At 38.1% G+C, this 23,540-nt stretch overlaps 2 protein-coding genes across 4 annotated transcripts in view; both read right to left on the bottom strand.

Annotated features, from left to right (window-relative positions):
• The window catches only part of prkar2aa (protein kinase, cAMP-dependent, regulatory, type II, alpha A), a 66,690-nt gene extending 57,251 nt beyond the window's left edge, over positions 1-9,439 (bottom strand). Inside the window, exons 1-2 of one of the 2 annotated variants that reach the window (XM_047371081.1) lie at positions 8,777-9,439; positions 3,291-3,574 (exon numbers count right to left, since the gene is read on the bottom strand). In XM_047371081.1, the coding sequence (XP_047227037.1) occupies positions 3,291-3,540 (250 nt within the window). In that variant the 5' untranslated portion in view covers positions 3,541-3,574; positions 8,777-9,439. Of the gene's footprint in view, positions 1-3,290; positions 3,575-5,435; positions 5,567-8,776 lie in introns of those variants that run through there. The other variant, XM_047371090.1, reaches the window with a different exon arrangement.
• A 7,161-nt stretch (positions 9,440-16,600) lies between these two features.
• The window catches only part of mgll (monoglyceride lipase), a 44,113-nt gene continuing 37,173 nt past the window's right edge, over positions 16,601-23,540 (bottom strand). For both annotated transcript variants that reach the window (XM_047380033.1, XM_047380025.1), the window contains one exon: positions 16,601-23,207. In XM_047380033.1, the coding sequence (XP_047235989.1) occupies positions 23,076-23,207 (132 nt within the window). In that variant the 3' untranslated portion in view covers positions 16,601-23,075. The remainder of the gene's footprint in view (positions 23,208-23,540) is intronic.

Below are 23,540 nucleotides of genomic sequence, written 5' to 3'. Positions count from 1 at the left end.
AAATATTTCAGTTAGTGTGCAATGAATCTAAAATATATGAATGTTAAATTTTCATCATGACATTATGGAAAATAATGAACTTTATCACAATATGCTAATATTTTGAGAAGGACCTATACTCTCAACACCAACTCCCAGTGGATTTCAAAATTCAGTTTGAAGTAGTTGTTCTCACCTAGAGGGCTCTAAATGATCAGATCCTGGCCCTTTCTTGTTTAAGACTAAAAACTAAAAACTTTCAGTCTCTGGCCTCCAAATTGTGGAAGAGTTTCGCTTTGCTGACTTTGTTGTTCTACCAGGCTTTTATGTCATGAATTTATTGTGCTTTATTTTTGTTTTTATGCAATGTATAACTTAAATTTTATTTATGTTGTACAGCAATTTTTGACTCTCTGTGAGAGGTGCTTTATAAATAAACTTTACTTACCAGCAATTGCTCACACTCAAACACACACACACATAAACACACACAGATTTCCTGCAGTGCAATTTAAAGGTTACAAGCACAACGGTGAACTGTAAGCAACCTAGAAAGAAGAAATTTAGTGGCAAAATGCAAAAAAAATAAATCGGATTCTTTCTCATCATAAACTTAATGCGTTCAACCTACTAAACTTGGCAAAATTGTTTTAAGCAGGTTCTTAATCACAGCTCGAACCAAACTAAACCAACCAAACAAGCTAACCAGAGAGAGTTTTAAATGTCATAATTATAACTTTTTCAATTCTGATTTTATTATTTCTTTGTGCTTCGGGGCCCAATTTATCAATAAACGAAAAGCAATTAATAAACCATAAAGATTAAGCTGTCCTGAAACAAATAGGGTTTCAAATAATCAAAACTGGTCAAAATGGGCTCAGAAACCAAAAGGTCACTGGGATACCAGTAACCAGCACATATATAGTTGCAGAACAAAGGAAAACAAATAGAACAACTTTATGGTTTCATAAAGAGCTATAATTTGTAGTTTATGAATATTTCCCACACACTAAATGAAAATAACACTAATATATTATCAGCTGAGGAAATTCTGTGGCTAATGACGTTACTTAATGCAAATAAGTAACGTAAAAGACCCTAACCCCAGAAGACCTAAAATCTTCACACCTTTTGGCTAAACCAGTGGAATTTTAAAACACACATGATTTCTTCCAATAAACAGGCTTGTGTTGTTCCCATCACAAGTGAGTATCCTCTGGGGGCAGTGCACACAGGCCTGGTTGGATAACCTCATGCTGTGGAAGTCATGAGCGTAACCTCAAGCATTTAGACAAAAGCCTCTTCCTGCAGCACAACTGAGTCTAATCTATCCCTATATTTCCCCTTTGGATGAGGCGAGCAAGTCCTGTAGAGATTCCTAATCAGGATGTACAGGTAGAACAGCTTCATGCAGTCATCAGGCTGAAATTTGAACTGGTGTGAAAAAGTCGGAACACAGCGGTTTGCTTTCACAAACACATATTCACCTAACTCAAAAAACAAGTAGAAGCAGAACATGTGCAAGCGTGAATACACACACGTCTCCGAGTTAAGGTTACAGCTGTTAAGACAGCAGCCAAACTGTGTGAGAATAAACACAGAACACATCTTGTACCAGTCTGCAGTATTTGCCAACACTGCTTTTACCTGAAATAACATTTGCATGAGAGATGATAGTTAAATTATAAAAAGCTTAAACTAAACTTTATAACCAAAGGCAGCAAAATGGGTGTTACAGAATCCAGACCATAGAAACCAACATCTGACAGTCCAACCTCTGTCAAACATCTACAAACACTAGATCCTGCCCTCCCATCTTACATTTATTGCCCTGCTTGTGGTGCTTTAACATCTATTGTTTATAGCCTGGTACAGTATTGAGAACTGTAAATCAAAATTTGAGCAGTTAGAGAGACATCTACAGCCAGAGCCAAATTCATTTTGTGTGTTAACAGACTTGGCTGATAAATCTTATTTTCCAAACAGCCACAGAATCTAAAATTCACAAAAGAGAAACTGACTTTGACAAAAGAGAAACTCTGCAGCCACAATCAGACTTGCACCATCTGGACCACATCAAGCATTCACACACACACACACATAAATTGCTTCAGTTTTTTTCATTGCATACAACAGAACCTTAAAGGTCTCCTAAATAGATTCAAGCACCAACATAATCTGGAATTTCCCATTCACAACATTAAAAAGTGATTAGATCTAGGCCATACTGCTGTGAAGAGAGCTGAGCTGAGGAATGGCTTACATCCTCTGCCAGTCTCTCAAACACAGGGGAGTGATGCGCCAGAGACGAGGCAATGTGCAGTGTGGGAACTTCAGGGTCCCATTAATGTAGCCTTTAGATGTACACACTCGCAACTTGAGGGCCACAGGATGTGCAGTTCTTCCTTTTATAAAAACATGCAAGGAGGAGGAGGCCTACAATGGATGTGCATCAATGTAAAGAAGCATTCAGTTAACAGTCTTAAGAATGAAGTTGGAGTAAAGGTCTGAAACCTGTCCTCTAATGGACTACTCCACCCTTGTCAAAGAGACCCTGGCATACATTTTGTGACTTGAATGCAAATGCAGACTTCATCTGGGGCCATTTCAGTACTTCAGAAGAATTGTTTAGTTTCGGGGAACTTGCTGTTTACAGCACTCATAAAACCACAAGAATTTACAACAGAATGTTACCTTGAGTAAACACTCAAGGTAACGTAGCCAACTTATCCCCTTTCACAATGTCTTTGAAAATACACATCTAACGACCTTGAACCTTCAAACATAAATAGAATTTGCAATTCTGAAAACCACAAAGAAGAATAAATTCTTCATTAGATATCTGCCAAACAAGAGCTTCAGTCCCAGAAAATACTTTGTAAAACAATATGATGGGCATCACATACTAGAGCACGGCTGCAACTAACAATTATTTTGCTAATTGATTAAACTGTCGACAATTGTTACAATTAAATCAAAATATACATATTTTATGTACACTTTTGGACTAATTCAAGCTCTGAGTGGGTTGTAATTTCAGCAAATGGCATGTTTTAGAGTCTGTATACTTTAGCTAACAATTGTTTGATTACTAAATTAGTTGACAAATATTTCAAGAATCAATTAATCCGATTAATTGATTCAGCCCTATACTAGAGTAATCCATCTCTCAAAATGAGGAAGAGATTCAGACATGCTTCAGGCCATATTTTATTTATCTCCTTCTTGAAAGTATTAGCAAAAACAGGCTCTTAATTGCTGCTTTACTCCGACAAGCCCGTCTAAGTGGAAATCGTAGAGCATCAACTTACGTTCAAAGTCAGAATCATCATCATCTTCATCATCCTCGCCGTTGGACTCCGTTTGCATTGGCTCCCCATCAAACATCACTCCTTTCCCCGGTTTACCCCCCATGCCGGACCCATCCTGACTTCTGGAGTCCCGCAAACGGGTGAAGTACTGTACAGCGAAATCCACCAGGTCTGACGGCCTTTGTCTCAGCACCTCCACGGTGTAGCCCTGCAGCAGTTCTGTCAAACCCACCGGTATCTCAATACTCATGGCTGTGTTTCGCTTGTTGGTAGCTTTTAGATATCTAAGACAAGAGAAAAAAAAAGACAGAAAATTAGTATTTGTTAGATTTTATACTTCAAACAAGGGTTGCCATAAATTTTCCTGACATCAATCTCTGGACATAAATTAAATAAGTTCTTAAACGTTTCAAGAAAAACATAACCCAATATGTTAATATCATAAATTCAAGTGAAATAACAAATATTAGATTATTTAGATGAAGCAGTTCTGATATAATTAGTCATATAAATGGCCAAATTAAAAATGTTTTCTCAAGATAAAAGCAATAAAAACCCAATTTCAGCAGGTTTTCTATGTTTTGATTTAATTTATACATAGAAATTCCACAACAGACTGAAAATAATTCAGCCATTTTTTCTCATTAGGCCTTTTTTCCCTCCTGCATTTTTACATTGAGAAAACTCTTTTGAAGATAGTATTTATTCTGTTATTTGGAAAAGTTTGATCTTTTTACTAGAACCTAAACATAATTAAATAATGGTTCTTGAACCATTCCTTTAAAAAGGAATAAAACTTGACAAGCTTTTTTTTAAAGGGTTAACATTGGCAAAAAGTGGCAAACATTTCAAACTCGATACCAATTTCAATACTGCGGCAACATCTTTAGAAGACACGGGGTTCTTGCTAGTTAAAAGAAAAAAAAATATGATTAATTACAATATGACAATATTTTAACTTCCTTTATTAGAGCAAAACCAATAACTAGGGGACAATCCAGCCCTCATTTAGAGCAATATATAATTTAAGAGTCACTTCCCCGTTTAGCTAAATATATAACAGTATAAGTGTTAATATCCTTTATGGAAGTGTTTACCTTTCATTCAGACGTGCAAATTATTTTATAATAATTGCTTAACTTTAATGTGCCACTGTCAACTGCCTGTCAACTTGCTGGTGATACAAATAAAGTTTACTGCCGTGGGACAAATAAAGGATCATTCTAAAATAAATTGTGTTCATAAACAAACATGTATCTGGCACATACAGAACATCTTTTTTACAGTGTAAACAAGGATATGGTTCATGCACATGCATTCAGCAGCAGCCCTGTACAAATTCTGTCTTAAGGTAATTTTGCATAATATTTTCTTTAGCGAACAACTACAGCAGCAGGGTAGGTTGCTATGGGTTTCTACTTTTTTCTGCTCCATTTATCAGCTTTAGTCTAGCTCCTAATATCCTGTTTTATTAGCCACATTAGCCCCAACAGCTTTACAACTAAATGGAGGAGTCATGGAGGGGGCGCACTATTGCTTCATTATTTAGTAGCCGACTGAGCAGTCAGCTGATTAACGTTTTCCTGCATTAATTCGTAACGCAGGACAACGGAGCCGAAGCACATCTCAACAGGGGGAGCTCAGTATGACAGAACACGCCATTAAGATGTCCGTGTGCTTTTAGCTAACATTTAAACAGAGAGCGTTAGCTTTTGTTGTTGTAGATACAGGAGCTTTACTGACCCTTTTAAGTTGCTCTCAAATATCCGTCTCGTAGCATTAGCTCAGCTAGCAGGTAGCATCTTTCGGCTTTTTGTTTTTTTGCTGTCTGCCTCATAGGTAAAGTACCTCTGAACAAGGCTTTTGTGTTGGTTGCATATAATTTTTTTTGAGGGTGTACTCGCCATTTATGAGAGTTCAAAACTTCCAGCAGCAGCTCACTGTTTAGGGTCAGTTTACAACAATTTTGAAACAAATTAGCTTCTTCGAATAATTTATTTCTTTGATTATATCGAAATATCAATTATTTTTGACAACCCTAATATTTTACTACTTAAACCTGTCTTAAAAGGATAGTTCAGAGGGAGATTCTGTGAAGTTATCATTAGTAACAGTTTAAATATTTATAGAAGACCGAGGTCATACCGCAGTGAGTTCGTAGAAAGGTGAATATGGCCCTGTCCCAATGCTCGCACTTCCACCCTTGTGTCCCTGAATTGCGGGTTCCCGTTGATGGGTTCGAGTGCGTAGTGTGACCCAATTCTCCAGAGTGGTCCTTAGCCCCGCCCCCTTTGTACCCTCAATCCACACTTTGGTGAAGCCCGCCCATAACTCCCTGCTGCAGATGACGTTCTGAGCAGAAACTAATCACAACCATCAACGTAATCAGCCATCAAATCAGAATAATAAGAACTGCGTAAACGTTAGACAGCAAGCCGACAAATATTTTTTTACTGGTTTTCCAGGCTCAACATTGTAAGAAACCACAGGGTTCAGAGTGAGTCTGGGCAGTCATTAGGTCATAACACTGAAGTTACCTTTCAAACAAACACTGGCGCAGCAAGAGTCTGGTGTATAAGCCTCCTTCGCTTCCTGCACTTTATTCTCCTCAAAACAATTGCTTGTTGCAGTTTTAAATAGTTTTTTTAGCAGCAAGACTGTGAAAACAGCGCTGGTTCCCACCCTTTTTGATGTTGCAGTTACGGTGCAGAGGTGCAAGTCGATGACGTAACCCCTACTGTCCCAATTCTCCAATTTTGCACGCTTGTAATCTACGTACTTCAAACCCTACATGCACTTGTACAAAGTAAACACTTCATAGAGGGGTGTAGGGTGTATTGTGGGTATTGGGACAGGGCCTAAATGCTCAGAGTGATGGTAAGCTAGCAGCTAGTGACATTTTAAATTGCTGATTTTAGCCTTTTGGATTACAATGATGCACTAGCAGAAATTAATCACTTGAAAAGAAGACCACTGCTAAGTTTATCTTTTTCTTTACTGAACATTACTGAAGCTGGCAGCGGTTGGCTGCATCAATCTCCCTAATCAGCTAAAAGGGAGTCTACCGCAATTTTTTCAAAAGACTACAAGACCTGGAAAAGCCCCAGAAGCTGCCATCTTCAATAGGGATGGCTACCTTTCACATTTGAACCGATACAGTACCGATGCACAGTACCTATGAATCGGTATCTGCACTCAACGGTACCAATTTTCTGTACTTTTGTGTGCGTTTATGTGGTAACAACTATTAATTTGTTTATTAATAAAATCTCAAAATGTCTCAATTTAACATATTTACTTCTCAATATATAAACTTAAACGAATATATCAAAACAACATCCAGTTGTTTGTATTTAAACATCTCAGTTGTTTCACAGATTTCTTCAACATTAAAACCCTTAACTATACAGTGTTTTTCCTAACAATGCACAAATTAAAACCCAGCTCCATGTATTCCTATTTCTGTCATTTACTGTCTGGAAAAATTATGTGATAGGGGTCCATGGAGGGCTAATAAGTTTAAAACAAATGAGCAAAAGAGGATGGAGTAAAAATAAATAAAAGGTACACTATTTTACAAACTGAAGTATCGCAATTTATAAATGAAAATGAAGCAAACTTCTTTGATTTGAACTACATTTACTGTTTATCTTCGTTCCTTGTGCAATGCTTTTCCAAGAACACAAGCATGTCAACTTAATCAAGCAAGAGCAGAGCCCGCTCCACAATGACTGTATCCTCGCTGTGGAGAAAACTCACTCTGAAGGAGTGGAAGAGGGGATGGACTGAGCTGAGGACTGCTGGAAAGCTCCGGTAGATTTCAATTCCCGCAGAATCGTTCAAATATTTAGATTTTGATTCATAGTTACGATACTCAGTCTGAGACCAAAAGAAGAAGCCGCTGAACACCAATGAAGAAGAATCCACAGAAGTGTGCACACAACAATGGACATGCGGCGGTGTTCGAAAGTGTGGCCTAACTTTAATAAAATAAATTACCAGTTGGTTAAGTGAAACACTTGCAATAAGATTATATCCTGAAAGGAAGGTGCACGACCAACACAGATTCAGGGTGTAGAAGTAACAGAGTAGCCAGTCTTTGACCCGCTGCCTCTTCTTCCGGCTCTAACACTCACAGCGGTCAGAGTCAGGGTACAGAAGGGATACAGCATATATTGGTAAACATTTCACAATATGTTCTGTAACCTTACTGTGGCACTCTATTTCATCCAAACTAACTACCTCATTTAAACCATATAAACTTTTTTTGACTGTGCCTCTAAAAAGAATCAGAATCGAGGATCGCTAGAAACCAGAATCAAAACGAGGATTCGGAATCGTTCAAATTCAAGCGGTGAACAACCCTATTTACTGCTGGTCTGCCCAGAGTTGATCTATATTTAGTGACTTGAAAGCCAAAACTTGCACAAAGTGTTTAGATCATTGCTCTGGTGGAAAAGAGACGAATAAAGAAATTATGGGTTCAATGCAACTGCTATCAGTATCATAATATTCAATCATATAGGAGTTGGATGTTTTTCTAATACTGTTCAGAAAACCAGAACAATGAATGACAAAGATGGTTGTTGGAAAAGAAAAAAAAAACTAAAATAAAGGTACTTTCTTTTTCCAAGATAAAAACAGTCATTTATACTAATGGAGGAAAATAGTGACATCCCTACAGGTTACAAAATAATTTTCATGTGTTGAGCACTGGCACGTGGTGTGGTCTATAACAGCCTGATTGTTGATTTAAACAGATGTGACTTGTGTTATTTCAACACAATGCATCCCTGTGAACGCTCACAAGGTGATGACAGCTTGGAATGGCAAAAATGATGCACACACGCTGAGCTGATTTAAAGAGAATATAGAGGTTTGACAGCCAAAAGGAGAAAGCATCGCACTGCAACAGAGTTTAACAACCTTGTGTGACACTGTCACTTCTGAGTAGCGAGTTTATCTAAAGCTCAGCTGAAGAACACGAAGTTCTCATAGCTGCAGCCGACAGATAACGAGTTTACCAAGGGCTGGACACAAATTCAGTAAAACAGGCCGGGTTTTTACAAACACAAGCCCGGTCAGAAACTGAGCTGTCAACTTGGCTGGATGGTCGGCTGCAAGCAGCTAGCATATCTAGCTAAGCTAATCCTACTGGCAAATAGCTGATTTACAGCTACAGAACCAACTCAACCCAGTTTGCTGGTAAGCCTTGGCTAAAAACAATGGCTGCACAAGGTGTAATGAGGCTGAGACTGAAGTACTTTTTCCGCTTTCAGTTCATTAGTGCTAAGCTGTCATGCTAGCTAGAGGGTCCCCCCCCCAGCTTACATTTGTATGGCGCACAGGCTGTGAGTGCTAAGCCACCAGAACAGCAGCAGGCAGGTTAAACATTGCCATGCAAGCGTTGCAAGTTGTGTTGGACAGGTCAAGAAAGCCGTTTAACAAGCCACTTTCACGACAACAGCTATGTATGAGTTACTCACGTTCACAATTGTGTCTCCCCGGCTAAACAAGCCAGTCACCTCCTCGGTGTCCTCCTTGTTCTCTCTCTTTATTTCGCCTCTTCTTTTCAGCAAGTCTCTTTATTAGTATCCCTTCATAGAAAACCCCCTCTCCGAACGTACAAACGGCAAATTTCCGTTAGCGCCACCTAACTACGCTAACCTTTGGAGGGGGCTAATGTCTCCTGCCAGCCAGGTGTACAAGGATGCTGGCTAAGTTCAGGGCGAGCAAAAATATTCTACTTATCTTCGCTGATGTAGCCCGACGTTCACGCACTCGGTGAGGGTGGGACTTAGTGTGGCAGTAAAGCTAGCTGGCGAGCTAAGTGGCTGACTTGCTAACCAGCAACCGCTAGTCTCCCTTTGGCAACTCAGATCTCTGCAAGACACGAGTCAGCTGCTATGGCCAGGTGACACAAAGCCTGCTGTGAGCTCGCCGTTCACACCGTAGCAACACACTTCTGTTATTAAAAGCTACCCGAAGCACCGAATGAAAAAACAAACCTTTAAAGGTACGTTAATTTAAAAGATAGACGGCTAATAACGTGGGAAAAACCCTGCTAGATTAACAGAGAGCAGGTCTACTCGCCCCTGACGAGGTAATCTACAGCTCGTCACGCACGGATGAACCGCTGGTTTCAGAAAGCGTGAGGGGGCTGAGCTTCTCAGATTGACAGAGCATAGAACCAATGAAAATTAAGAATTATAGTACAACAGCCAATTGTGTATAGCCATGAAAGAAGGGGTGGAATTAAAGGCAGAACTATATTTGTACGCTCCAAAAAAGGCCGCACCCACAAAGGTGGCCTTCAGAGCCTGAAAGAAATGTTAAATCATACAAAATGTAGGAGCTTTAAAAGTGGGCAAAGTAAAATCGATCGACGATAAGTTTATTTGTTTTTTAAGTCTCCCTTTAAATAAGTTACATTAAATTGATTTAAATTAAATGAAAAAACTAATAATGAGATTAACCTATGTCTAAATTCAAATTTTAATTAGTATGAGAAAAACGTTTAGCATTTTTTATAACAACTAACTGCTTTTTAGTTAAGATTTGACCAAATTAAAAAGTGAAAAAAGTTAGTTACGCTTTCAGGACCTGGACATTTACAACAGCAGGCTTTTTTTATTTTGAGAAAAATCCAAAAACATTTCTGATGCGTTCAAGCCTGCTGCCCTACCATTCCAAATAGGTTATTGTAGATCAACTTTGATTACAAAACTGTAATAACCCCATAGCATGACCCATGCCTTACAAAGGTACAACCCTTTCAATTTCTCACATTTTGTCAAGTTACAATCAAAGACTTCAATGTATTTTCTTGGAATTTTGTGTGATATACCAGCATAAAGTAGTGCAGAGTAGTGAAGTGAAAGAATAGTTATGCTTAGTTTTCAAAACTCATTACAAATTAATTGAAAACATGGGGTGTTCAGGTTTCATTTTACTCTGACACCCCTGAGGAAAATCTAGTACAACGAGCTGTGTAAATGAGTATGAAGTTGGTTTACGAACATTAGCGAACAAACTGCATCATAAAGATCAGTTCATGTAAAAAAAAAAAAAGCCCTAAACAGTTTGTTGCAGTTTGCCACAGTAGTGCAGTAACATGTCTAAATGTGCACATACACACTTGGAACAAACACCTCAATGCATAATCATTAATGCCACATCCAATACTCCATGTTGTCGCACAATTTGAGCTTTTTTTGTTTATCTGCAGGTTGCAACAAATCTTGTAGGGGACACAGTAAACATGTGGAAGAAGGTGCCATAGTCAGATAAGACCAAAATTAATATTTTTGTCTCCTATGCAGAACACTACAGTACATGAGACAGAAAACTAACATTGCTCATCACCCTGAACACACCACTCTCACTGTGAAACAAAGTGGTGGCAGCATTATGCTGTGTGGATACCTTTTTTTTAATAAGGACAAGCAAGCTTGTTAAGGTTAATGGGAAATTGATAGAAACAAATATAGACAGATTCTGGAAAAAAAAACAACAAAAAAAACCGGTTGGATGCTGCAGCAGAATTGGTCAAAGCTTTACCTTCCAGCAGGACAACTTACAGCCTGACTGAGCTTGGGCTATTTTCCAAAGAAAAATAGGCAACAAATTTAGTTTCTGTGCAAAGCTGGTAGTGACATCAAAAGACCTTCAGCTGTGGTATAATTTCGGCTCCGTAAAGTATTGACTTGGCAGACTGAACACATATGAACACCACATTTTCCAGTTTTTCATTTATTTATATTTTTAAACAAGGTATAATTTTCCATTTTCCTCATGCACTGCCTTCTGATGATCTATCACATTTAATCCCATTAAAATGCATTGAAGTCTGTGGTTGTAATGTGGTAATATGTACAAACGAGTAAAGGATGTGAATACTTCTATAAGGCACTGTATGTTGAAATGCCATGCATATTTTAAATCTCAGTTTAACTGAGTTAATTCCTCTGTCTGTTTTTCTTTCTATTTATGTACGCACAGCTTTAGGTGCAAGACTATCAATGTCTCCCATTTCCTTGTCCACCTTTCTTCTCCTAGCTTTCTCTGATAAGTTAAGTCCTCTGTTAGCTTCCACACAGAAAGGGGCCGATGTGCACTCAAGTCACTGATGTTTACTTTACAGGTGAAGTTTGCAGTAACTCACTGACTGCAGCCAATAATGTATTATCTCCTCTTCCATTTCCATCTCTCACCTTCTGTCTGTCTCTGAGGTAAAGCTGTTGCCATGGTCACAAAGAGCCCTTATTTAATTCCTTGAGCTGGTTTCTGATTGGCTTATATCATTGTTTTTAACAAATACAGAAGAAAACAAGAACTTCAGACTCACCCTGCTGGGAAAATCAATTTAACAAAGCACAGCACATAAATGGAATATAACTTTTATTGTAGAAATAGATGTTTATTTGTCACAAAATTGTAACAGCCAAGAGGGACTGTGCTGAAAATATAGTGGATCATTGGTGTGACATTTCTCATTCTGACAGATTAGATGATGGCTGGACTTGTAAAAACCAATTAGAGTGTGAAATGTAATGTCATAAATATTAAGCTCTGTCCCTGTAATTCTCAAGAGAATGCAATTCTCTGGGTACAGATTTACTTGTGGACCTACACAGGAACAGGATTGAGAGGCAGCAAATCCTTCACATATCGAAAGACTACAGTCCACATGTACAGTAGGGATTCAGGTCATGGCTTTCCTCAAAGTGTTTTCCTTTTGGGAATTGCAGCTAATGTGGTTTTGGCCAATTCCAAAAATGTCTCAAAGAGAGCTGCAAGGCCTACATTTTCAGAGTGAGAGGAAGGCGGAGAGAGAAAAGTGGGACAGAAATAATTAGAATAAGGGAGAATGTAAAAAAAAGATATGTTTGTATATGTGTGGGGGTTTTTGTTTGTTGTCGTTTTTTTTATATCACTTAACCTTTTTAAAATGGTCTATAAGTAAAAAATAAATAAATAAAATTCAACTTTTTTACTGTAAAACACATTTTTCCTTAAGTTGTTATCAGACATTGATGAAAAAGACCAAGATATGGGAGGACAAAAAGGGTGATAACAGTATCATTAAATGCACTATAATTGTAACATAGCCAGATACATTTTCTGACATCAGATTTATGCTTATTAACAAAAAAAAAACAAAAAAACAGAAAAACAACAATACCATAGAGGATATATCACTAAAACACCAGAGCAGAAAATAATATGCAGTTTGGTTTTAGGTGTGCAGTCAGTCAAGCTCTATGCTTTAAACTTGTAGAGAATGAAACAGGATATAACGTTTGTGACACCTTAGCCTCATTATTTCTGCAACAATAAAATCAAGGCAACACCCAAAACAAATCTCTGAATAAAGTCTACGTTCATTCATGTCTTGCACGCATGAATTCCCCAAGCAGCACTCTAGCAACACATTCATACAAACAGGCTTTCAATTATTGCCATAGTGCAATGCTGCCATCTACTGGTCAATATGTGCTATTAGACTCATGCACTAGTACTCTTGCAGTAGACGAGCCACCTGCTGGGTGCCCTAATACCAGATATGTGTTGGTTTGTTGTTTTAATCTAACATACCTGGTGCATCTCAATAAACGTATTACCATCGAACAACTCATTTATCTTAGTAAAATTCAATTCAGAAAGTGAAACTCGTTTATGATAAGGATTAATTGTACAGATTGATCTATTTTGAGCACTTCTTATTGTTCATTTTGATGATTATTGCTTAGGGCTAATAAAAATTAAACATTCAATGTCTCAGAAGTTTAGAAACAGACCAAAAATGAAGAGTTTTGATACAGAAAAGTTATGCAATTATGTGGGTGACTTGACAGTGCTAAAGATGCTGTCTGTTCACAGAGTGCTCTGTTCAACCAAATTGATGGAAAGTTAAATGAAAGGAAACGGGAATAACTGTAGCCTTGTGAGGATTGTGAAGCAAAGCCCATTCAACAGTTTAGGGGAGATTCACAAGTTGTGGACTGTAGCTGAAGTCAGAGCTTCAAGAGCCGATGCACACAGACGTATCCAAAACATGGGCTACAACTCCTGCATTTCTTGTGTTAAGTCCCTCATGAACTATAGACAATATCAGAAACGTCTTACCTTGGCTAAGGAGAAAAAGGAATGGACTGTTGCTTATTGGTCCAGCCCTGTTTGCAGATGAAAGTAAATTGTGGATTTCATTTGGAAATTAAAGTCCCAGTGTCTGAAAGATGACTGGTATGGCACAGAATCCATGTTGCTTGAAGTCCAGTTTCAACAGTTCAGTTAGTTATGATTTAGGGATGTCATATTATCTGCTGATCTGTTGTGTCTTTTGAAGTCCGAAATCAGTGCTCCCATCTTGCCAGGCCACTTCTAGAGCACTTCATGCATGTGTACTAACTCTGTATAATATAGGAGTTACCTATTTTGAATGGAACTACTTTAAATGAATACATTTTTAATGATATTATATTTTACTGAGGTTAACCTGTAGGTGGCCTTTTGATGCTTCATGTACCCTGGCTTCTCGAGCTCCTTATCACGAAAAACTATTTTAGAGATGGAGAACTTGAAGAAACATCAAACTTCACGATTATTTTTTACATAATTCAATACAGTGAACAAGCATCGCACGGTGGCAGCAGTGGTAGGGGTTCGTCCTGTAACCAGTGGGTTGCCGGTTCGAACCCCTGTTTCAGTCGTTGTGTCCTTGGGCAAGACACTTCACCTGCCTTGTGCCTACTGATGGTGGTCAGAGGGCTCGGTGGCGTTGAATGTTTGCCAGCAGCCACACTTCTGTCAGTCTGCCCCAGGGCAGTTGCCCAGCACACTGTCAGTGTGTAAATGGGTGGATGACTGATTGTAGTGTAAAGCAGGCCATTTTCATGAGAAAGAAAGAAAATCTACAACATGACTGGGAGATTCATCAAAGGGCGACATTGTTCCTACTCTGCAAAACAAGGAAGGGAGACATTATGGTCCCCCTTCAAAGCAAACAAGCTGGTTTAGAAAGCTTTCTGGAACCTAGAATTGCTGGAGCTGCAACTATTGTTAAATGTGGTGAGAAAGAATAAATTACAGGTTGTGAACAAATCCCATTCATGCCTTTGCTTTTTTGTCACTCTTAAAAGTTTCAGATCATGGAACACATTTCAGTATCAAAAGTGATGACCTGAGGAAATAAAAACAAATACTGTTTTCAAATATGTTAACTGATTAAAATAACATTTTAAAAGCCTCATTTCAATCACATCTAACCACTGCCAGTATGTTAACCCTCTTGGGTACAATAACATTTAGTTTTTTTTGCTTTTAACTTTTTATTTTTGCACAACCTTGGCTGTATTTATGCAGAATTGTATGAGATCTGGCCAGATTGTGTGTTTTGGAGGGAAATGTTGATGACATTTTAATGACTTCACAAAATAATTTAAATAAACCAAAATGAGAGTCAAGTTTTGACAATCTGAGACTCTGATCAAATTTGTAATCACTAACAGTGGAATTAAAAAGGGTTACAAGGAAATTCACACACATCTGTTTTTATGATAATTGCTCAAGTTAATAATGCCAATCATAATCAAATGATGATTTTGCTTTCCAGGAATAAAGTTTTGTAATATAATATTTAACCTACTGCTTATTTTGGATCTGTCCAAATAAGGATGAGAAGGTTATATGCTGTGGGAAAGTCTGTACTTGTGTTTACAAGGACTCAGAAGCTAGAGCACCCATGACAAAATTACACAAAATGTAAGTTATTACTTTTTCAGAAGCATATTGACTCATATTTAACACCAGTTTTGGCAATAGATTTAAGATCAAAGCTACAAATAACATTTAAACTCACACGAAAGGTTCATCCAGAACAGTTAAACAGTCATGTCGTTTATTTGAAAAGAGAACAGTCTAGCAATAAGTAGTTTGACATTCAGAAGGAATTTCATAATTATATTTTATATCCATCTTATATACAATAGCAAACTGTCAAATACCCAACACTGGACCAATGAAGGGATTCTAATATCTCAAAAGTACAATGATTTTATACCTGAATTTAAGTTGAATTACAGCTTGGAGGACATTGATAGAAGGATACTAGCGCATGAATATTCAAACTGTCCTTTAGTAGTATTATAACTTGCTAAAACAAAACCACACAGAAATTGACAAGGAAGACGTAAAATATCCATCCTTACTTTCCTACAAACAATTTAATGTCTGCAGGTTTGTATTACATTGCTGAGTTTCCCTTCATAGACAACTAAAATGCATTCGGAAAAAATAAAGGCTTTCCAAAAATTTATAACCAGTATGAATAGTGGAGACAATTGTTCATGACAAGTGCAAATTAATTAAGTTTTATCTTGAGCTCTCACAAAAAAATAAAAACCGCCGACTTATCCATTTTATACACTTTTAATAAATGCCAATGCATCAACCCGGCAATTCTGGCTTCTATTAGTCTTGGTAAACTCAAATAATTCTCATCTGAATTCTTCTGTTTATTTTTAACATTAAATAGACCTAAACAGGTGTGTGACAAAGCTGGGAGGTATTTACGTGCCGTAGTTCAGTCTGTATCGACAGAATCAAAAGCAGGTATTTATTGATATCTGCTTCCACCCGTTTGCACATTAATTAAGACTTAAAGATATAAATTAAACAAGGCTGCAGATGAACCAAACAGTGTTTGACATGCTTAACCCTCATGTATGTGGAAAGATTGGAGATGTACCCATTAGGCATGTTCTGGTCAGTACTTTGTTCCTCTGACCGGCCAATTCCCATTTTGGCAGATTTTTATTTGTTTTTTTTTAGGGCTAAAGAGCATAAAAAGAAAAAAAAATGCTGCAGGTTCCTTGATTCAGGTTAGATTTGAGTCATGCCAGTCATTCATTTTCTATACTGCTTCTTCCATAGTGGGTGGTGGGGGAGCTGGTGCCTATCTCCAGCAGTCTATGGGCAGGAGGCGGGGTACGCCCTGGACAGGTCGCCAGTTCTTCGCAGGGCAACACACAAACAACCAAGTACACACTCATTCACACACCTAAGGGCAATTTAGAGAGACCAATTAACCTAACAGGCATGTCTTTGGACTGTGGGAGGAAGTTAGAGAAGCCACGCATGCACAGAGAGAACATGCAAACTCCATGCAGAAAGACCTCCGGCCGGGAGTTGAACCCAGGACCTTCTTGCTGCAAGGCAACAGTGCTACCAACTGCACCACTGTGCAGCCCAGGTTAGATCTGAATTAAAAAAAAAAAAAAAAAATCCAGGAATTACAAAATCCTTCCTGATTTTGCATTTATAGAATCGGATTTTTAATTAAAAAGAAGAAAAAGTACATCCTATTGCTTCATGTAAGTTCTCAGTTATGATACATTTATTGATCAGAAGAAATCTGTATTTGGCCAACCCACAACTAATGAGAGTCGATTACAGGAAAATCAGCTGATTCTATTTGACTGGTGCATCTCTAATCAACTTACAGTTCAATACAGGCAAAAAATTATAATTTACACATTCATCAGTAATAAGGCACAAACACTGTGACCAAATAAACATTTACAATACATGGATTGTTTCAAATAACCCTTATATTGTGTATTAAGGAATTTAAATCAGAAGGTTTCTTTGTCCTGATTAGATTTTGGATGAGTTCCAGACGATCCTTCAAAGCCCCTCAATTAAATTCAACACTTTTTAGAATGACATCTTGAGAATCATGTTTTGTAAAGAGATCTAAGATGCCAAACCTTTAGAAGAGTAAGATCGCCTTTAGATGCTATGATCTTAAACAAATAAAAATAAATCCAAAGCTCTGTAAAATCTTACAGCAGTAGTTAAGAGTTTTGCTTCCTGCATCATCTGAAACATGCAGCAGTAAATCTTTCTCTGCATAAATCTCCTTAGAAAAGCAATGTTTGATTGCTGACAACATATACACATCTCTAAAAGTGGGATACAGGTGAACATCAGCATGTCTGAACAGGTTATGGTATAAAACATGCTTTGACATTGTGTAAGTAGAACATACATGCCGATACATAAAGTCATTTTTTATTATACTCTACACAAGATAAATAAAAAATAGGTAACATACAATTCAGTCGTAATTTTGTGTGTCAGTCAAGTGTTATAAATACATTGCTAATGTACACTGATTGTAAAGCATTTCTTAATCACAGCGAGATTCAAACTGGAGATCCAAAATTCATTTAACACCCATTACCTCTTTCAAGACATGGGTGAAACTAACATGACTCTTCATTTATTTGTATTTGCAGCATTTTCGAGACGACCTACTCAAATCCTGCAGACAGCTTGAGCACGGCAACATGAGCAATTAAGGAGATAGTTCCAGATTTTTGAAGTGAACATGTCACATAAAACAGACAAGGAAAAGCGGTGGCCAGGATGACTTCTACTTAGAGGGAGCGTAAAGGGGGGAAACTGTTAGATTAAATCCACATATTCTAATAGTCTCCGCCACTGTCTAGACTCCATCTTTCTTTTGCGCATTCCAAATTCTGGAAAACCATAGGGCCCAGACATATTGTTTACGTAGACTGGTATAATTGTTTTGCTTTTTATGCTAGTTTACTTTTCTTTCAGTCGTTCTGACCAGACATGCTTTACTTGTTCTGTTCTCTGGATGTAATTCACACAGGAAGATAATTACTGGCACACTGCATCCTACCTACATTTCCCATGTTTCTCTGTAAATAACTGAACTTGCCATATCTTGAAGAACTAACAAAGTTCTCAGATTTCTGTAAATTATTATATATTCCAAAAATGAAAAGTTTCTCAGATGTTTTCCATTAAGGCATATAATTTTCTAAAATGTTGTAGGCCAATTATTTTCTGTTTTCTTGATCATGACACAGTCAAACATAGTGGAAGTAGCTGCCTGTTTGTGACCCTATTTACTATGAAACTAAAATTAAAGCAAAAAAAACACTGGGTTAGTAAAAGATGAATGTATCTTACAAACAGTGTCAATCTGCATGAACCGCCAGTGCTCTTAAGCCAAATTTCTACCATTCTTGAACTGTGGTCATAATTAGGGCCGCACAGCATTGTTCTGAGAGCCACAAAGGGCCTGCGGGCCACACTTTGGACACTCTCAATTTAGAGGCTTGTTAAATAAGCATTTGCATAAACCTCTATGGCATTTTGGAGATTGGATTCGGTTTAAGATGGTAAATGTCTGCTTTGGACTTGTTCTCTCTGAGACCAAATGTTAGATTTAGCCTACAGGTAAAACTAATTTGGGTTTTGGAAATGCAGAGAGCGTTATCTATGGTAATATTAACTGCTTATAACCTTTGAACAAAATCTCCTTCCAAAAAAAAAAAACAAACAAAAAAAACATGGACAATCCCTTTAATGCAAACACTTCATGAAGTCTCCCCCAGAACATATCTCATAAAACTATAGAAAGATTGTCCTTTTCCCCTCAGTCCTCTGTCATATAAAACAGCTCATTTCTGAGAAACAGTCCTGAAGTCATAGAAGACATAGAAACAGGCACAGAGACCCTATTGATAAACCAGTAGGCAGGATGAATCTGGCTTTGTTATCAGAGCTGCAGCCCAATTGGGATTCAGCTCTTTGCTGCCCTTTTTCTTCTTCCCAGTTACTTAATATAGAGCATCTTTCCTAACTCGGGATCTAAACAGTTGCAAGGATTATCAGCTATTAACTGAACATGTTAAGATGGCTGTCTTAATGTGGGAAATCTGACGACAATACACGTCACTGCAAAAGAGTACTGACTTTAAAAGAGGTAAAGTCAGAGATTGGGAAGAGTTGGGATAAACAGGAATGACATCTAGTGGAAAAGTGGTGGATTTCATCTTATTTCTGCCACAATTTTATAAAGACATGGAATGGATGAGGAAAATATGTAAATGTATGACAAAAAAGGAAATAACAACCACACAATGTCCAAGAAACGCTTCTCATTTAAGACACAAATGGTGTCTAATGGATGATGTTTAGGATTCAGTGCATGCAGCTTTTATTATGCACTGTGAGCTGATGATGCTTTACTCTCTTATCTCAACACACACACAAAAAGGGAATCCTCAAAGCAGCAAATAGACAACAAGCCCAGAGACCCTCTAGTCTGCCAGACTATCCACAAAATTAATGAGGATATTTATTTTTACCAAGTGCTTTCAGAGGAGAAAAAAAAAAAAACAAAAGAAAAAGAAACAGAAGCGCTGCCATGGTTACTGTCAGCTCCTATCCTCGGCTTTTCCTCTCGCTGCATCATGGTTTCTCTCTCCGTTCTCAAAGCATACAACATGCAATAATACCCACTCACATAGTCTGACAGGTAGAGCTGTGTTTTGTTTAACTACGCTGTAAGCTGAGGCCGTTGTGCTGATGCTGTGCAGCAAGGGAGCCATTAGGATTTTGAATACAACTGGGGACTGGGCAGCCTTTGTGTGCTGGTGGGTCTGCAGCAGCCTAATCAGGATAGGATTGTGTTTGAAGTGTGAGCGGTTCTGGTTGGGGTTAAGGGTCTGATTCCCACTAGGAATCAGGAATACATTAGGTTTCTATCTATATCTGCACTCATGGTGATGCAGGCTGAGCATAAATCTTCTCAAGTCTGTTATAGGTAAGATGTAGATGCAATTGTTTCAAATTTTGCACTTTTTCCAAAGTGTGCTTTTCCTGTTGATCACAATTATGCATATGAGGCATTTTAGGATGCTCACTTGGACACCGTGTGGTAAGATCCAGCATCCAGCTGAGCGAAATCTAACAGGTTTAGCAGTGTTGTTTCTCTGACAGAACAAAAAGAGCGCTTAAAGGCAAAACAACATCTCAACAATGTATCCTGCAGCCTATTGCTGCTGGGATAGTTCCCTGTGTGTGACGGTGTGGGTGTCTGTGGACAGGATGTCTGAATCTGTAACAGAGCAAAGTGTCCACGTGATGGACAGAACAAAGAGCACTCGTTACCAGAAAAAATAGAGGACGGAGATGAAAGAAGAAACAAAAACATCAGACATAGCTCACATGGCGAGACCAGGGGAAAGTTGGAAAGACGTACAGAAGCCAGAGATTCCTGTCATTCTTTCACTTTTGCAGGAATCCCCCAGGCGACTGCACATGTGAAACGTACTTGAAACAAAAGAACTGCTGCCACAGATAAACCTGACAGCCGGTCATCGTGGTTAGCACGCAATGCTCTCTACGCTTCCTGCATGAGTGACTTTGAACTCTGTGATTTATTTAAACTCATAAAAAAATAAAAAAATAAAATGAAAACCCTTCAAAAAAGACACATTTATAAATGGTTGGTTGTGAATACCAAGAACCATCTCACTGTGATGCTGACGTTGGGGCCACGTTAAAAGCCTAGACTTCTAAAACGTTTTCTCGTTATGAACATGTCAAACCAACAGGTAGCAATAGCTGCTAATTACAGTCTGCAGGGCGATACAGTGCAGTGAGTGTCTGTTTAGCTTATAATTAAAGAGCTACTAAAAATAAAAGTCATTGTGACAATGTTGCATAGGGGTTTAAAGCCAAGGTTGACTTCAAAGGAGACACACTGCTGTTTGAGATAAAAATAAGAGGCGACAGCTGCTTTGATCAGTCCTTCAACTGTAGCTTTCTATAGTAAAGTCGATTATAGAAGAATTATTGTAATTATTTATATTTCGCATCAGGATAAAACAGCTGTTCCAAAGCTTTCTTCTTTTGACACCTAAGGTTTTTATTTTAACTTTTGAAACTAAATTAACTTTTTGAAACTAACTTAATTTATAGTGCCTCTCAAGGTATATATAACATTCAAAATTTGTAAAGTGCAGTGTGGATCTGTACCCTGCCACCTTTACCCTGATACTCCTAAATAAAATCCACTGCAACCAAAGGACACTGTTCAGTCCAAACATGAAAACATTTCAGCACAACTGTCTACCATGGCCACCTATACGGCAAGATGAGAATTATTCAGAGGAGCAGTCAAGAGGCCCGTAGTAGCTCTAGAGGAGCTGCAAACATCCGCAGCACAGGTGAGAGACAGAATAATTATTAGCTGTACAATCTACAAATCTGCTCTTTATGCAAGTGTGGCAAAAAGAACGTATTGACGAAAGAAAAAAGTCAAATTTTCAAATTTAATTTCCAATTGTCTTTTTGCGGACATGGCAAAAACGTAGAAAACTAACTAATATGAATCTTATTTATTTATTTGTATTTGCAGCATTTTGAAGAAGACCTACTCAAATCCTGCTGACAGCTTGAGCATGACAACACGAGGAGTATCACGCCAATAGCATGTTGTGGGGTTGCCATTTTCAGCAGTAGCATGGAAACTGTTCAGAGCTGATAGGAGGATAGACGGAGCTATACACATGGCAATCCTGGAATAAAACCTGTCAGAGGCAACTAAAAGACCTGAGACAGAGGTCAGAGGTTCACCTTCCAGCAGAACAACAATGCTAAAACGTACTGCCAGAGCTACAGAGTAATGGTTCACATCAAATTTGCCTCCACATTAAAGCATGTCCATGTTTTAGAATGGCCTAGTCAAAGTCTAAATCTGGCTGAGAATCTGTGGGAAGATTTGAATTTATGTTCACAGATGCTTTCCATCTAATCTGTCGGAGCTTGAGCCATATTGCGAAGAAATATGGGCAAAAATGTTAGTGTTTAGAGGTGCATAGCTGGCAGCTCTGTAATTACACTACTTCATTCCTGTTACCGCTGTCTGTCTAAAAATGAATTCAAAGGTATTCTGTGTTCACCAAACAGATGCTTCATGAACCTCTAACATTGAAGTCAACCGTGGCCTTAAAGGGTTCAAAACATTTGACCCTTGACCTCTCAGTATGAGGCCCCATCTGCAGAGAATGTCACAACAGCTTCACCTGATTAATTTGCCTCCTCCACAGACAAATTGAGAATAGAAACTATTGTGTTCATAATTTATCACCCTTTCTTTAAATGCAGTTTTATTTATTTAAAAAAGGTAACAGCCCTGTATAAAATGTCTTCAAATCTTTAAGTAAAAAACTTGGCTGAATCATGTTTATTAATATTGATTTTTGCCTGTTTGTTAAGACTTAAATTGACAGCAATGATTTTTATATAATGCATGTGTGTCATCTGTTTACAAACCAAACAAAGGAGACATATGAAAGAAGTCAGGAGAAGACAGGATTTCTTATAAATATAAAGAGAGCTCAGAAAGATTTCTGTTGTAAAAAAGTAAATCGTTGAGGTCAGGAGGACCTTTTCATGTATCACGGACAAGGAGGAACAGGAAACCAATTTCTTCAGATCAGAAATGTATTGTGTTACATTTGGTATTAGTATTTAAAAGATCATGTCTGTAAATATTATAGGGAAACATCATTATTGCACTTAGAACCATAGCTTACTGTGATTTCAACTTCACTTGAGCAGCACAGGAGACCAGGAGATGATGAAAAAAACAACACACCCATTGGTTGGACCATATGAGGTACATCTCTGATTGCAGGTTCTGCTTGGAAACCTTCTACTGCTGCTGTTTCTAGAATCAGAGTTTGTGATAGCATCATCCACTTACAGAAGATGGAAAAATTATTAAAAAGTTAATAAACCCTTCATACAGAGAACACACTGTCCATCAGTAAACGTTGGACAGGAAAGAACAGTTATGCTTAACAGGCTTTGGGAAAGTATTCAGGCCTGGTGGGATAAGGTTTGGAAGTCTCCTTGGAGCGCTGACTGAGGTTTATTTTTTAAATTAGAGATCTACAAGCCTTGCTGCTGTGCCGTCTTTGCTGCAGGGAGTCGCTCTGTGATCCAGCTCGTCACGTCCTTCAGCACAGATTGTGCTACTTCAGGGAGGTCGTGATGAAGAGCGTGGTATCCTCCTTCATAAATCTAGAAAAACATTTTATCACATCAGAGAGATGATAAGCATTCAATGAAAAAGCTAAAAGCTGATTTTATTAAGAGTGACAGAACAATCCTAGAAAAAAGTGCAGGCTGAAGAGGTTAATGCCTGAGAGAAGAGGGTAAACCCTTTTAAAGAAGATACCAGCTGAAACTGTTTTGGAAGCATTCCTTCACGTTGCATTGTATATTTGCTACATGCGGAAACTTGGAATTTCTGAGTTTCAACTTGAAAAATCAAACAGAATACCCCTGTAGTCGAAATTCCAACTTGGAAAGTCTGAGATCCCAAACACAAAACCTGGGATTCATTCTACTTCA

Source organism: Girardinichthys multiradiatus, chromosome 1, assembly GCF_021462225.1.
Source record: "Girardinichthys multiradiatus isolate DD_20200921_A chromosome 1, DD_fGirMul_XY1, whole genome shotgun sequence".
In the NCBI taxonomy this organism is placed as follows: domain Eukaryota; kingdom Metazoa; phylum Chordata; class Actinopteri; order Cyprinodontiformes; family Goodeidae; genus Girardinichthys; species Girardinichthys multiradiatus.
This window is presented reverse-complemented; position numbering and strand designations above follow the sequence as displayed.